The sequence below is a fragment of the Pelobates fuscus genome, chromosome 3, assembly GCF_036172605.1.
Source record: "Pelobates fuscus isolate aPelFus1 chromosome 3, aPelFus1.pri, whole genome shotgun sequence".
NCBI classification, from domain to species: Eukaryota; Metazoa; Chordata; class Amphibia; order Anura; family Pelobatidae; genus Pelobates; species Pelobates fuscus.
The window spans coordinates 147,022,751-147,038,833 of record NC_086319.1 but is presented as its reverse complement, the minus strand read 5'-3'; the positions used below and the strand labels follow the sequence as shown (position 1 = coordinate 147,038,833).

The following is a 16,083-nucleotide window of genomic DNA, read 5'->3' as shown; positions in this document are numbered from 1 at the left end:
TGACCGATTCTCAGAAATTCAGTTTAAGTTAATGAAGTGGTTTTGGTGTATAGATATGTCCCATGCCGTCTCACTGCTAAATTCTATGCCATTTAGGAGTTAAATCACTAAACAGCCATAGTCACACACCACCCTACATATGACTTGCACAGCCTACCTAAACACTTCTTGTAAAGTGAGATGTAATGTTTAAAATCTCTTTAATTGCACGTTTTGCTTGGAATTTCTGATACAATTCGCTGTATATATTCTAGTTGCTGCTGGGGTATCCTGTATGTAATTAAAGCAAAATTTAAAGTGCAGGAGATGAATATGTATAAATTCAGTTAACATCTGATTGAAAAATCAAACCTTTTCTCTCATTCAGGCTGAGATTTGGCTACTGCTACATAGAGAAAAAAAATAATAAATGGCAGAGAATTGAGCAATGAGACTGACTGCAGGCATGATCTATTCAGCCAATCTGGTTCATTAAGCTGAAGTGGTTTTGATAACTTTAGTATCATTTTAAATATTTGTTAACCAGAAGGCCTTAGAGGTGCATAGCAATAAATTACAAACAAGATTGTGTTTTAGAGATTTATTGAATGAAGAACATTGAGCAACATCTAAAGAAATTACAAAAAAGTCTTAGAATGACAAATGCTAAGACTCCGTTATATTTCCAGCTCAAAACTATCTATATATAAAAAAAAAAATACAGAATTCAAAATGAAAAGAGGGCAATATGTTACAAAGAGGCATGTTTCAACACACCTTTAGAACAATTTACAGTATGTGATACAACAAAATGATAGACTTGCCAATACTTCGTTTGTATACTTCTACAAAAATAAAATTAAAAAAAAAAACTTGAGCTGCTCTGCTTTAGCTACACACCTTCAGATAATTTCTAAGGTATCTGAACACTGAAGTATGATTTTTTTTAAAAAATACCATCTCACAGTAACCATAAATTACAAGTTAATGCAAAAAACAGCTCAGTTGTGTCTTACAAATAATGAAAGTTAAAAGCATGGATTCGAAAAAAAAAAAATCAATAAAAATATTTTACATTCCCCAGGCACCACTCATGCTCATACTGCTCGACATTCCAGCCATCCCGTTTACTCCCAATGAGCCTCGCGTTCCACTGCTATAATAGCTGCTGTTTAATCCACTCTGACTTCCTAAAGAGAAAGACATACCTGCAAGTTATAGTGATTATTGCGGTTGAAGTGCATTAAAAAAAATAAAGCAAATAAAAACACCCTTGCCAACATCATTCATTAACAGAAATTCAGATAAGAGCCAAACAACTAAAATAGGTTTAATACAACCGGCATTTAATGGTTTTGCAGAGCTGCATAAAAGCCAAATCACATTCTTACCGTAGCCACTTAAACTGGTTTGACTTCCATATCCTGCTCCATAACTACCGCTCAAAGCTTGTGTGCCAGGGCTTCCATAACTTGTCTGAGTACCAGGTGCTAAAATTAAGGGAAGAAAAATTACACATAGGAGTCCACAAATCATTATTCTAGGGATGACACTTGACTTTCAAAACCTAAAGATTGCTGTTAGATCAGATGTAGTCAAAGTGCCACTTTATTCACCTAATCTAAACAAAGGGTGCCTTCCTGCCACAAGTTTTACGCTGTCCTACTACTAAACACATGAAGATTAAAGACACACATATATATATTATATTGCATTGAATTCATACAGAGTAAGTCTACACCTCATTTCCTGGTTTAAATTAACACCAACATTAGGAATACAAATCTGTATTACCAACGTCAGTGTTCCTGTCTCTAGTACTTAAAACTCTTCTTTACTTGCTTTATTTTGAGTACCAAGCTCTCCTACACAGGTGCCATCGTAAAAGGAGGCAGGGCCTCCTCCTGCAGTGTCCAAGTCCATGCTCCTTATAGAGCAGGCTTCCCCAAACTCTGGCCCTCCCGATGTTGCTGAACTACAACTCCCATGATTCTCAGCCCATCTATTTCATTCATAGAATAAAGGGAGTTTTAGTTCAGAAACATCTGGAGGACTGGAGTTTGGGGAAGCCTGTTATAGGGGGAACATTGGGGACCTAATATATGACAAGTGGCTGTTTTACTCTGCGCCACAAAATTTTAAGAATCCGCAATATTTTACATTGCAGGGATTAAAGAACATGGAAACTGCAGCCAGACCACTTAATTGAGATTTAAATTAGACAAGCTTAATTTTTTTTTTTTTTTTTTTAATATTTCATCCACTGACATTTACATAAAGCAACATCTCTAGCCAAGTGTGTCTTTATAAAGAATACCCAAATTAGAGCCATAACATCAGAAAAACAGGCACTGTTTTATGCAACTTAAGATGCAGAACAATACATACCAAGTCCACCTATCATCTGGCTACTATATGCACTGCTAGAACCTCCTGCTGTAGAATTGAGAAAGAGTTCCACGTATCTGTGCTCTGAAAAAGAGAGAATAAGATTGTGTGCATATTTTCAGTCATGGGTTAACTTTTTTCTAGCATTTTGACTCTTCACTTAAAGGAACACTATAGTCACCTAAATTACTTTAGCTAAATAAAGCAGTTTTAGTGTATAGATCATTCCCCTGCAATTTCACTGCACAATTCACTGTCATTTAGGAGTTAAATCACTTTGTTTCTGTTTATGCAGCCCTAGCCACACCTCCCCTGGCTATGATTGACAAAGCCTGCATGAAAAAAAAACTGGTTTCACTTTCAAACAGATGTAATTTACCTTAAATAATTGTATCTCAATCTCTAAATTGAAGTTTAATCACATACAGGAGGCTCTTGCAGGGTCTAGCAAGCTATTAACATAGCAGGGGATAAGAAAATCTTAATTAAACAGATCTTGCAATAAAGAAAGCCTAAATAGGGCTCTCTTTACAGGAAGTGTTTATGGAAGGCTGTGCAAGTCACATGCAGGGAGGTGTGACTAGGGTTCATAAACAAAGGGATTTAACTCCTAAATAGCATAGGATTGAGCAGTGAGGCTGCAGGGGCATGTTCTATACACCAAAACTGCTTCATTAAGCTAAAGTTGTTCAGGTGACTATAGTGTCCCTTTAACTTGGTAACTTGAAAATTTACCAGTGGCCAGTGCAGGGGAAGGAGAGTTATACTTATCTTAACCTGTCTTTATGGTCTGAGGTCTATGTAAAAACATCCAGCTGGATCCTCCATAGACAACCCATTACCTACACCTATCACTATTGGCAACTGGTGGAAATTAAAGAACTCAACGGTAGCCATCTTGACAAGTGGCAGAAAAACAAGACAAAGTAGTACCTACTTTGTGTAGGTGTCACTGCACTGGAATTTTAATGAAATGCAAACGGTAAATGTGAGTAATTCATAAATACTTTATCGTTGAGAAATTTTTAATTTTTGGATGCAGAGACAGTACAACTTGGAGACAAGTAGTCTTTCTTCAAGTTTTTAAAAGAAGCAAACATTAAGATTTTTCTACTTAAAAGCATGAAAATTGCTTTCTGTAGTGAAGGTCTTAAACTGAATCCTAGTCTACAGTTTCCCACAGCCCACAACCATGGTATTTTGTCACGCCAACAAGCTCAAAATTCTTTAGACAAATTCACTGCATTTTTAAGAAGAAAAAAAACTATTTGCTTAAATCATCACTGTAAGAGTTGACGAAAATGTTGAAATGAGCACATTACACCAATTCTACATGAAAATTATTTTTAAGCATGGATTGCTGCAGTACAGCAGTCCTGTCAGTTCTATAGTAATCGAGGAAGAAAAGGAAAAACCTCAGACAACCTAATTCTTAAGGCAAAAATCCCAATGTGAAGCAACTCATTCGAGTAGTTTTTGTACGCCTTTGGTGGCACATTCTCTTCATATTGAGCTTTTCATGCTGTAAACTGTCATAGTAGACTTTCATAAACTTACAAAAAAGTCAGACTGTGCTGTAATTTGGCCAAATGCCCAAATCATCATGCAGGTGCTCCTCGAATAACTTTCATTGCCATATTTTCCATGAATTGTGGCTGGTATGGTTATTTGCCTGTGGCATACAGATGCTAAGGCATCTCAGTGGTCACGTGCATGAAAACTACAGATATGCTTTGTACTCTACAATGACTGAATACTTTTGATTGGTGGCAGATTAAGCTGCCAGGAAAAAAAAAGGGGGGAACATGCAACATATGGAAAATATTCCCAAGAACCCACTTTAAATCATATATTATCACTAACTACTTACGCATATTTGCCTTGTCTTTTGACATTGCGGCTACAGCATCCTCATGGGTTGCAAATTCAACATCTGCTTCCCCAGTAACTCTTCCATCAGCACCAATTTCAATATGAACTCTCACAGGATTCAATGGAGAGAAAAACTAGGAAGGAAAAAAAACACAAATGTAAAAAAAAAATATACCACAGGAGAATTATTTTTTTTTTTTAAATAATTTCTACTTACAGTATAAATATCCGTTTCTGTTGCTCTGTAGGGAAGACCTCTCATGTGTACACAATGACCAGTTGTACTCTGGAAGCTTGTTCCATCACCGTATCTATGATCTGCTGCCATAAGAGGAAGAAAGGGGATTATAGGTGTGTAAGGGGGTAGGAAGAAAAAAAATAGAAATAAAAAAGGGATCCAGATATTCTAACCCTTTAGATAACATACCTCTGCCAAATCTCTGGTCTGTGCCAAAAGCATATTCACTGTAGCCATTGTATTCATCATATCCACCGTATCCTTACAAAGTTACAAAGTTGCGGTTAATGGTCAGCCAATAAATGCTAGATTACAGTTTGAGACAAAGTATTTGACATTACATGAGGCAGCCTGACTTGAAATATACAATCTGGAACATCATTTCAGAAAAGATAACAGGCATATGCCTGACTACATCATATAAATCTTGTCCAATTGAAGACAACCTTTAAGCAGAACTGTGCTAAAACAAACTTTCTAGTGCCTTAGAGCGATGGTCCTATTTTATTTTTTTTAAATGAAAGGGGGGAGAATGCTGATAAACATGGACATGCACATTATTTTAGTCACCTACCCTTTTGTTTACCACTTAGCAGTAGGGTGGGTAAAGGAAGTTATATCACTTCCTTTCAAGTGTTACCTCCATGTGTAATCTGGGCTATTGGTCCCACTTGGACACCTGATGGGCTATTTTTCCAAAGCTGAACTTGTCTTTTCTATATAGCTCAAAAGTACTGCATGCTATTGTAGTGTACCAAGCACGTATACATCTGGGGTTTGTTAAATACACAAAATAGAAACGCACATTCTTTGCATAAATCAATGAAAAGGCATTACCTCCTCCATAGGCTCCTCGTCGCATCCTGTCAAATCCTCTGCCTAGGTTATTATACCCTCTTCCTGCACCAGGTCTGTCATAGGGGCCTGGACGTTGCATGCCAAAAAGTTTCCTGGGAGGGTCATAGTGTGTCCGAACTTCTGCTCGACTGCTCTTAAAAATTTCTATGTACCTGTAGCATTAAAGGATAAAATGAAAATACAGCAAAGCTGACTTACCCAGTTAAGTGTCTTAATTTAAATGAAAAAGTGAAACTAGTTTTGTGACAACCTTTTGCAAATAAGTTGAACTAATCATGAAATGGGGGATGTTAATTTATACACCGACCAGTGGGGGTTGTACAGTCAGTCTAAGTGTAATTCATCACAAAACATACCAGCAAAATATACAGCATTTAACTTGAATGTTTAAGCCAACGTGTATATGAATAAATTAAGTCACTGGTACATATGAACAAGAAACCCATTGTGACATTTAAACATTTAGGACTTATTCCTATGCATTACCATAGATGTTGAATTGAATAAATGAAACAGTTTAGCAAGTATCACATTTTCTTATGGTAACACTATTCTATTTTTAATCACACAATATGTTAAGTCAGTATTTTCATTTATCGGACCTAAGATATGCCAGCTGAGTATTTCACATTAAATGTTTGCATACAAGCAATATAAAAAAAAAAGTTTTTTTTTTCAAAAAAAAAGAAGTCTATAACAATACCATAAGAAAAGTGACAACCAACCAACCATCCAGCCCCACCTGTGCCCTATTCTCTCCTTGTGTTTCTTTAGAGCCTTTTCAGCTATTTCCTGTGAAGCAAACTGCACGAAGGCCTCCCCCGTACTCCTCCCCTGGAAGTCCACCGGCAATGTTATCCCATTTGGCACGATTTCCAACCCTTCAACCCAAGGACAAAACCCCAGTGGGGGGTTAAGATTAAAAATCACAATCCCAAACAATCATTTTAAATAAGCCAGAAAATTTAGGGTAGTAGATGTTAACAAGTTCAAATCCATTATCAAAAGTCAAAATAAAAAAGTAATATGTAACATGATTGAAGAAAAAAAACAAAACAAAAAAAACACTAAAGTAAAATCTTGGAGGGGATCCTTAAAGAGGAACAGTCATCTTGTGTTGTGAAATATAAATATGCAGTATCAAAAATAAAAAAGGTTTAGACTTAGTTGTCACTCTGTAAGGGCACAGAAAAGCATCTGATGCCAACCCATGCTTCTCCAAATGGAAAAAAAACTAAATTGAATTGATAAGCGTGCACATTATACAAAGTCGATAACATGAAGAATCTAGCTAGCAAGCACAGCAAGGATCATAATGGAGTCAAAAGTGCAGTGTGACCAAACCATAAGAGCCTTAATCCGCAAGAAGGCAGCATCTAAACTAGATCAGGCAGAGGTGGTAAGTGGCTTTTTACTTACCTCTATTGTGAAATTCTTTCACTAGTGTTTACAAAGCTGAATAAACCATAAAGAATTGGACAAATGACTGTTCCTCTTTAAGTAAGCCAATATGAACATCACTAGAAGCACATTTGAAAGTAAACACCCAAACTTTATAGGAGGGATACTATCCCATAGTGTAGAGAAACCTTTCAAACTTCCATTCAAGCAGTAGACTTGGTCTAAACAAAAAATGGGTTAGCACCAAGAGATTACTTTAACCACTGTTTAATACACAAAACAAACTGAGGATTCAGAAATAAAAAAAATTGATACCCGTAGGCTGCAATATCAGGAATACGTGACGGTTTACTATCCTACAGTTGAAGTTTGTGGCCACTCAATATTCCATTCCCCAAAAGTCTTTCCTACCAAACGTGTTGCTAGTTTGTTTAATTTGGGAAGTATATGCAAATACAGTGAACTTGTCAGCCAATGGGAAATGTACCACTGCATAAAAATTAGCAAAGCAACCCACATTCAGTTAATACAATTAGAGTTTAACATGATGTGATATATGTTGACACCTACAGTATAAAGAGTATCACTAAATGCACCCATACCACCATCTCAATTAAGTGGCCTGGGTGTAGAGGAACTGACGATTTAACCTTTTAATATAAAACATTACAGTTTCGTAGAAAACACAATGTTTACAGTGAAGGATTAAATACAACCACAGAGTCTTCTGACAACCACTAGAGGCACTACAGTCTCCAGAATAAAGTCACTGTTCTTCCATCAATGCTACTCAACGAGAGAGCATTTGATTGGAGTGCAGTATTATGCTGCGTATGCATATTTCGTCCAACAGCTTTCTATGAGAAATATTAGATTTGACAATAAAAGGAAGAAGTCAGCAGGCATTTTGAAGTACAAAGCTGAACGCTGCAGTTGAGGGGTCTCAGTGCTGCAACTGAAGTAAATATATTAAACATTAAATTTCACATTACGAAAGGTGGGGAGTAAGGTCAGAATAATAAAAAGGGAATAATTTATAGTACCGAAAAAAAATTCTCATGACTATAGGATTCTTTTAAATTTAAGTCTGCATCAATTTTTACCATTTTCATTAACGTTTGGGAAAATTTAGCTAAACTCATAATTGTGGATATAGCTTTACATACAGAAACTTGCTCCATCACCATCACAAAAAAGGGTAATTCATAAAGACAATCTTTGTGAAATACTCTTATTGATTGCACTGACCAATACATTAAAAAAACGATAAGGCAAATCAGGGATCACTATGTATTATGATCAAGCATTAAGTTGACACAGTTTCATTTCCAATGTAAATCAACGCTAAAGGCAAACTGAAAACACGCATTAGCTAGTGAGTTTGCATGTATTCGGTATCTAATTAGAAGGGCAACCTTGTAAAACTTAAAAGGGACACTCCAGGCACCCAGACCACTTCTGCCCATTGGAGTGGTCTGGGTGCCAACTCCCACCACCTTTAACCCTGCAAGTGTAATTATTGCAGTTTTTATAAACCGCAATAATTACCTTGCAGGGTTAAGTTTTCCTCTTAAAAGTGTGTTAAATGACGCTGGACACCCTCATGCTGTTCATGAGAACCTCCAGAGTCGCCTAAATCCCCATAGGAAAGCATTGAATAATTCATTTCCTATGGGGAGGTCTAATGCGCATGGCCATTGCTACACATGCGCATTGGGTCTCCCCCCACCGGTTGACATCAGCGGGGCAGAAGCATGACCCTGTGCCGAGGGACATCAACAACGCTGGATTCAGGTAAGTCGCTGAAGGGGTTTTAACCCCTTCAGCAACATGGGATGGGGTGGGAGGGGCACTGCCAGGAAAACCCTAATATGTGATTGAGTACTAGAACACATTTGGGTACAGGGTTACCCAAATGCATTCAATCTAGTCTGCTTTATAGACTGGAATGACAAAAGGTGAGGGCTTCTGCCTTGGTTGTGTCAATTCTCACAGTTGTCACCAACGATTAATACAGGAATATGCATCCTCTCCAGCACCATGCATGTTCAATTAAATATTTAAAGGTTCACAGTCAAAAAAAATAAAAAAATAAATTGCATTACGTTGGGTTATGTTCCATGCCACTCATTCATCAGGTTTGGGAAAAATAGGCCTAAATAGCATTACCCAAAAGATGTTGAGAGGATTACAGACACTAGCATATTTAAAGTAAGCTGTTCAGCTATTTTAAGAGATTAATTTACAGATTTAAAGGGCAACTACCATTTGTTTGGAATTACAGCACAGAGAACTAAAAAAAAAAAAAAAAAAAAAAAGAAACTTTCAAGCCAAGAGATAAGCCCAGTTGCAAGATTAGAAAAGAGTTGTGGGCTTCTAATTTGTGTTTTCAGGCTTAAAAATTACCATTAAATAAGGAGTTGGGTAAAATACTGGGAAGTGATGGGTCCCGTTTAAGATTACAAAACCTTGGGGAAAAATAAACTGCGTGCATTAACTGCAAAGATTTGAAGTCAAAGTGCACAAAGAAGGGAAAGATAAGATTTCAAGAAGAAAAAATAAAGAAATAAATAAAGTGAGAAAAATTCTGATTATTCATCAACATATTTTAGGCTCTAATTATTAGTGTTCTTACAAAAATGTCAATATTAACTTACGGTTACAAACATTTACTATGTCTGCTAAAGAGATAGTTGATATACTCCAACCAGACATTCTGATGTCTGGGTCCACACACAAGTGTAAATGACTGTGATCGAACAGCATGCTCAAAGATTGGAAATTAGCACCCTGAATATATCCTATGACTCATTTCTAGGCTTTGATCTTGCAACATGTATCGTTCTGCACAATAACCAAATAAAAGTTTGAATATTTAGAGCTTGCTTCCTGCAAATTAAAGTTCTCAGACCAGGATACAATTTGGGGCATTAGCCAATCGACATTCTTCCATTATCTATGGTGTCCCCCCCCCCCCCCAAAAAAAAAAAAAGTAGTATGCAATCAATTTAATACACGAGTGAAAAATTGCTGCATGTGGCAATTGCCAAAACAAATAAGTTACCTTCTTGAAAAGTTGCACTCTACATTTTGTAAACTAGGCTACTCACAGATGGAATGCAAACTCAAGGAAAGCCACTAAGTATAAATATTTGTACACCTAAGGGCAATTGTAGATCTACCAATAAACACCAACTTCTATATAATTAAGAATAAAAAACGAAAATTAGAGCAAGTTATATGTACACAAAACCTCTTTGCACCACAACTTAGATTGCTATGGGTGTTTGGGAGCGTGCCTTCATATGTCAGAGGCTAAAGAACAGATGTGGCAAGATTGTGGATAGTCCAAGTTATAAAAAACCTAAAACCCTGCTACAATATAAGAAGGAAGAGTACATATCACACAGGAGACATTTAAAAGCACTTTAGTTTGAAAAAGAAGATATGCATGATAAAGTAAAGAGACACACAAAACAAACATGTTCTAAATCACTGTGGCCAAATACAATATTCGGTAAATTTCAAAACAGTTGTACTTTATTGTGCAACATACCTGAGAAGAACTGTACAATTTCTTCCTTGCTACATCCAAATGGAAGACCTCTAAGTCGAACAAAGCCATCATTGGCTGTGTCAGGGCTGTTGGGGCCGGTGTGCTTCAGAACCCAATCCATTTCAACATTGTTTGATTTAAATACTGCAAAAACCAAAAATCAAAATATTTGTAGATGCACAATTTAGGGCATCAGTAATCAGTAGTACACGCATTTAATATTTACCTTCCACATATCTGTGCCCCATGGTCTCTCGGTCTTTCTTCAAAGCCAGTTTTAGATCATCCTCCGTTTCAAATTCTACAAAAGCCTCACCGCTAGGCCGACCCTCTCTTGTGTAGATGAAATGAACCCCAAGAGAGCCATTTAATATTTTGGACTCTAGAGGGAAAAATATATTTGATAAGTTATATAACATTTACCAAAGAGGTGCTCTCAGCGGGTAACTGATATTTTAACAAAAAACTGTTAACTAGCTCGGATGTACCTGATATGCCCGTGGCAAATTTGGTCACTTCCGGGTTGCCCCGCGTGGCACCCGGCAGTATAGCAGAGCATCAGAAGCCATCGTGCAGGCTTCCGATGATCTGCCTGTGTGCCTTGAGGCACTCTGAAGAATAATTAAAAAAAAAAAAAAAAAAAATATTCGATTAAACCCCCCACATACCTAGTATGGCTGCGGTATTCCTATGCACTTACCCAATCACCGCCATTCCACCGTCGGCGATCGGTGTTCCTCTCCGTTTTGGGGGGGGGGGGGGGGAGGGGAACAGTATGACAGCTAATCTTCAAATTAGGACCCCACGGGCCATGTGATCGCTCTTAAAAAGCGGTCACATGGTCCCAATAGGTGTCCATATTGCTGCCTGCCGGGGGACTGCCGGTACTGACAGGCAGACCCCTGCTGGTTAAATAAAAATAAATAAAAGTTAATAAAATTCAGTTCATAAATTTAAAAAAAAAATTTATATATTATATATAATATATATATATATATATTAATGTCACCAAGTGTATTTTTTTTACATTACATATAATATAAAAATACACATGTGTATATATAATAACTACATATTGTAAAAAATAATTAGAAATAAGTTATATATGTAGTTTTATTCTAACTATTTTGATAATATTTTGAAATATATATCTATGTATACATAATTAAAAATACAAGATATACATATGGCCACATACATAATTACATAAACATACATGTAGACTTCAAATATAATATATATATATATATATATATATATATATATATATATTTAAATTCTACATGAATATTTATGTAATATTTTTACATAATTAAGCAATTTTATTGATTGCTATTTGGGGGACCTGCCTGATAACCAAGGTTGAAAGTCCAGAGAATTTAGTTTGCTAGCACTACATTTAACCCTGTAACTTTCCAAGACATCCTAAAACCTGTACATTGAGGGGTACTGTTTTACTCTGTAGACTCCACTGAACACAAATATTAATGTTTCAAAACAGTAAAACATATCCCAGCATTTCACAAAACGGTACTTTCACTGATGACATTGTTGTGAAATGTTTTACGGTTTTGAAACACTAATATTGGTGTTCAGCAAACTCTCCTGAGTACAAGAGTTCATAATTTATTTTTTGTATTTTTAACACAAATTTAAATGCTAACTTTGGTCAGTGTTTGTGACTAAGTGGCTACTAAAAAAGACTGGACATAGTCCAGGTTATTCAATATGGGGTATCTACTTTATGATAGATAACAGTGTTACAATGTCACTATTTAAAAATATATATTTTGAAACTAATGTCCTACCTGTACTTATTGCTCTACAACTTGCCAAAAAAAGCCAAGAACACAGCAACTTTAGGTATTTCTAAACTCAGGACAAAGTTTAGAAACGATTTAGCATGGGTGTTTTTTGGCGGTTGTAAATTCGTAACAGATTTTGGGTGTCGTAGAAAAGGGTGTTAAAAAAAATATGATGAAAATAATGGTGTCTTTAGAAAGACCATTTAATGGCGAGAAAAACTGAGTGTGTGGGTACAGTAAATGAGTATGAAAATTATAAACAGCTGAAATTTAAAAATAGCCCTGGGGCTTAACGGTAAGAACATTTTAAACCGGTCTGGTCACTAACCATTTAACACTCACCAGTAAAAAAGTTCTCGATCTCCCCCTGAGAACAGGACCACGGTAGGCCGCGGATCTTGACAACGTAGCCATCACCACCTTCAGAGCCGGACATTTTGTTCTGCTACGGACGTACGTTTTATTTATTTATTTTTAGCGGATCGAGCGTCTGAAAAGGACACGTGACTGGATTAGTTCACAGAAACAAAATGGCGACTGAGAGCGCACGCAGCCGCCTGAACCACGCTAACATGGCGCGCGCGGGGGGAGGAGGGGGCTCGGCTCGCCGAAACCCTTCCTAGTGCAAGGTCTGAACACGTTGGAAATACCGCTGGCATTCAAATGGCTAGACTATTTTACATAACACGAGTATCAATAGAAAGAGAAGGCCACAATAGAACACAAATCTGCACAGCGTAAAATGGAACCGTAATCCTTCTAATAGACTGACCGTCCTTCACATAAAACCACACGAAAACATGTAACGCGCCGGCAATAACAGATCTGGAAACAACAGAAATCAAAACATACAAACAACAACGCTTCAAGCACAAATACAAAAATATTAATAATGAGCTAGAGGCAGGTGCGAATAGCGCTAACAAAGAACAATGAAGGCTGCGCGGCCTGAAACGTAGGATGTAAATAAAAAGAGGGAGGCGGGGGCACACACCGGAATGAAACCGAAATCATACGGTAACATGAATGGGAGCCCGCTCGGCATTACCGAACCATGAAAACAAAACGACGCCCGTAAACGGTAGACGGCGGCCTAGCACTCACCTCACTGCTCACACACAGCGCTCCCTACCCAGCGTGGCTGACAATGACGGGAACGCGCCGCCTGCGTGCTACTAATAAGAGGCCGTGCGCTCATGCACGACGGCTCTCCCAGCAAGCCCCGCCTCTCTGCATACACAATGCTCTGTGCACTGGAGTTGTGGCGTGCTAGGTGTGAATAAACCCCCTCAACCCTCTCACCAAATCTATTTACATCTTTATCAATCTCTTTCTCTGTTAGTGCATCCACACATTATTTATAAATGGCGTTTAAATGACAGAGCGGCCTTTCTTGCATTGGAATAATACTATCTATTTATCCTACATGTATTAGCAGCTTGCCTGTTATCTGTGTTCTATGGTTATCCTATGATGGAACTAGATATATAGGATATCTGAAGACCTGTTTGTCTTCCTTGTGCATTTGGTTCCATCCAACTTGTGCTTGGTTAAAATTTTAGCTGATGGCTAAGTCATCACAATTTTTTAACTTCAAAACGGCATGTGGACAAATCACAAGGTAAAATTGTTCCCTCCCTGTTGACAAAAAATTGTGACAGAATGGAAAAGCGGATGTTTATTTTTGAATGGGTCAAATAAGTAGCTTAGTTTGCCATGAAGGACAATGTCTGCACAATCATATTGGCTGTATCTTCTGGCCAGTCGAGACTTTATGATTGATGGTTAGGGGACAGCAACTAAATGTTGGCTTAAATTAAAGGGTAACTTCAAGCATCATCCAGTAGCCAGTGGTGATATCTGGTTTCTGCAAAGGTGTAGAAGCTGGATGTTAATGCTGCTAGCCATTCATTGGCTAAGAGCATTAGCTGACTGTTCTCAGCCAGTCAATGCAATTTTGGGAATATGCACAGCAGTTCCCAGTCTAAAGATGTTCCAATAACACTTCTGTAGATGGTATTCCATCTCCGAAAGAAGACAGGCTAAACTCTGTATGTGCCGCGTGTCATGAACGCACTCTACTTTAAGAGTGTGCGTGACGTAGTTGTGGTGGTGAAAATGTTAAAGTTCACTATTTGTCTGAACTAGACCAGAAATAATGATAAAATCCCCCTTAACACCACCCACACTTAAAGCGGCACTGTCATGCCGAACTTACCTTTCCTCAATCTCTTCCTCTTCTCCCCCTCTCTCAGGATCTGTTCTTCTTTTCTTCCTGTCTTCTTTAGTTTTCTTTAACCCCTTAAGGACAGAGCTTCAGAAGCTTGACTTACGCTTAATGACACAAGCAATTTTTGCATTTTCTTGCTGTTTGCGTTCAACTGCAATTTGCATCTCTCTCATTTATTGCACCGACACATATTATATACTGTTTTTTAAAGGACAGAAAGGGCTTTAATTTGATATAACATATAAATATATAAATGCTTACTTATTATAAAAAAAATACAGAAAAATGCAAAAAAAATGAAAAATATTGTTTTTTTTTTTACAGTTTTTGCAATCATAATGTGTGCATAATTAGTGCAGGTTAAGGAAAGTAATTAAAAATAAATTCATTTATTTGTTCTGATTTACAGAATATATAATGTGTCTGGGATTTTAAGTTTTTTTTGGTAGTTACAGGTCACAAAGCACAAGGAGTAAAATAAAATTTTAATATGGAGCGATTTTAGAATTTGGTATGTTTGTCTTGTAAGCCTAATAGCCATAAAATAAAACAAAATTGCCACACAAAAGTATATATTTATATAAAGTAGACATTACAGGCTATTTACCTAAGGTTGTTTTGACACTTTCTACGTAGCCATTTTACCGCCAACCTCTGCTAAATATTGGAGTAAAATTGTGTTTTTGGGGGGTTTTCGCACACAAACGTATAACAAAGAACTTCTCATGTGTATTTTGTAAAGTTGTTGTGTGCTATTCCTGTACAAAGTTTTATTATGTGTTCAGTTACTTCTGCTGAGTACAACGGTACCCCCATTGTATGTCTTTGGCACTATTTTGTGAAGCTACAGTGCCATATAGGAGACCTGTCCTTTTCAGTATTCACAGTAGAATTTTGAGAGACGGATATAATGAGCCTATGCTTCCATTTGGGGTATTATAACAGTTTGACTGTTCAAAAAAACCCCACAAAGGCCTACCATTTGTAAAAGTAGACACTCCAGGGTATCTCATAAGGTGCATATTGTGCCTTAACATGCCCCCATTTTTTTACCATTACATGCCAAAGTATGTGGTAAAAAATAATTGTGTGCATTTTTTACATACGGATTGCATTTTTGCTGGGCATTTTGTATATTTCATATGTGCCACTAAGTTCAAACCCCCCAAATTATGCTCAGCTAAGTCTTCTGAGTAAAAGGACACCCCCATTGTATGTCTATGGCACTATTTCGTGAAGCTACAGTGCCATACAGGAGACCTGTCCTTTTCAGTATTCACAGTAGAATTTTGAGAGACGGATTTAATGAGCCTATGCTTCCATTTGGGGTATTATAACAGTTTGACTGTTCAAAAACCCCCACAAAGGCCTACCATTTGTAAAAGTAGACACTCCAGGGTATCTCATAAGGTGCATATTGTGCCTTAACATGCCCCCATTTTTTTACCATTACATGCCAAAGTATGTGGTAAAAAATAATTTTGTGCATTTTTTACATACGGATTGCATTTTTGCTGGGCATTTTGTATATTTCATATGTGCCACTAAGTTCAAACCCCCCAAATTATGCTCAGCTAAGTCTTCTGAGTAAAAGGACACCCCAATTGTATGTCTATGGCACTATTTCGTGAAGCTACAGTGCCATACAGGAGACCTGTCCTTTTCAGTATTCACAGTTGAATTTTGAGAGAAGGATTTAATGAGCCTATGCTTCCATTTGGGGTATTATAACAGTTTGACTGTTCAAAAAAAAAAC

General features: G+C 37.2%; 1 protein-coding gene across 3 annotated transcripts; it reads right to left on the bottom strand.

Moving 5' to 3' along the window:
• Positions 1-584: 584 nt before the first annotated feature.
• Positions 585-13,293, bottom strand: LOC134602542 (heterogeneous nuclear ribonucleoprotein H-like). Of its 3 annotated transcripts, none has more exons than XM_063447510.1 (12): positions 13,202-13,293; positions 12,440-12,587; positions 10,519-10,674; positions 10,293-10,436; positions 6,078-6,216; positions 5,315-5,487; positions 4,667-4,738; positions 4,457-4,557; positions 4,238-4,373; positions 2,368-2,451; positions 1,371-1,469; positions 585-1,169 (listed from the first exon to the last, which is right to left on the bottom strand). In XM_063447510.1, the coding sequence occupies exons 2-12, from the start codon at positions 12,531-12,533 to the stop codon at positions 1,051-1,053; spliced, it is 1,317 nt and encodes a 438-aa protein (XP_063303580.1). In that variant the 5' UTR covers positions 12,534-12,587; positions 13,202-13,293; the 3' UTR covers positions 585-1,050. The 3 variants fall into 3 exon arrangements, with proteins under 3 accessions (XP_063303580.1, XP_063303579.1, XP_063303581.1); XM_063447509.1 differs by having other exon boundaries at positions 587-1,169; positions 4,457-4,560; XM_063447511.1 differs by lacking the exons at positions 6,078-6,216; positions 10,519-10,674; positions 12,440-12,587; positions 13,202-13,293 and having other exon boundaries at positions 589-1,169; positions 4,457-4,560; positions 10,293-10,380.
• Positions 13,294-16,083: the final 2,790 nt, after the last annotated feature.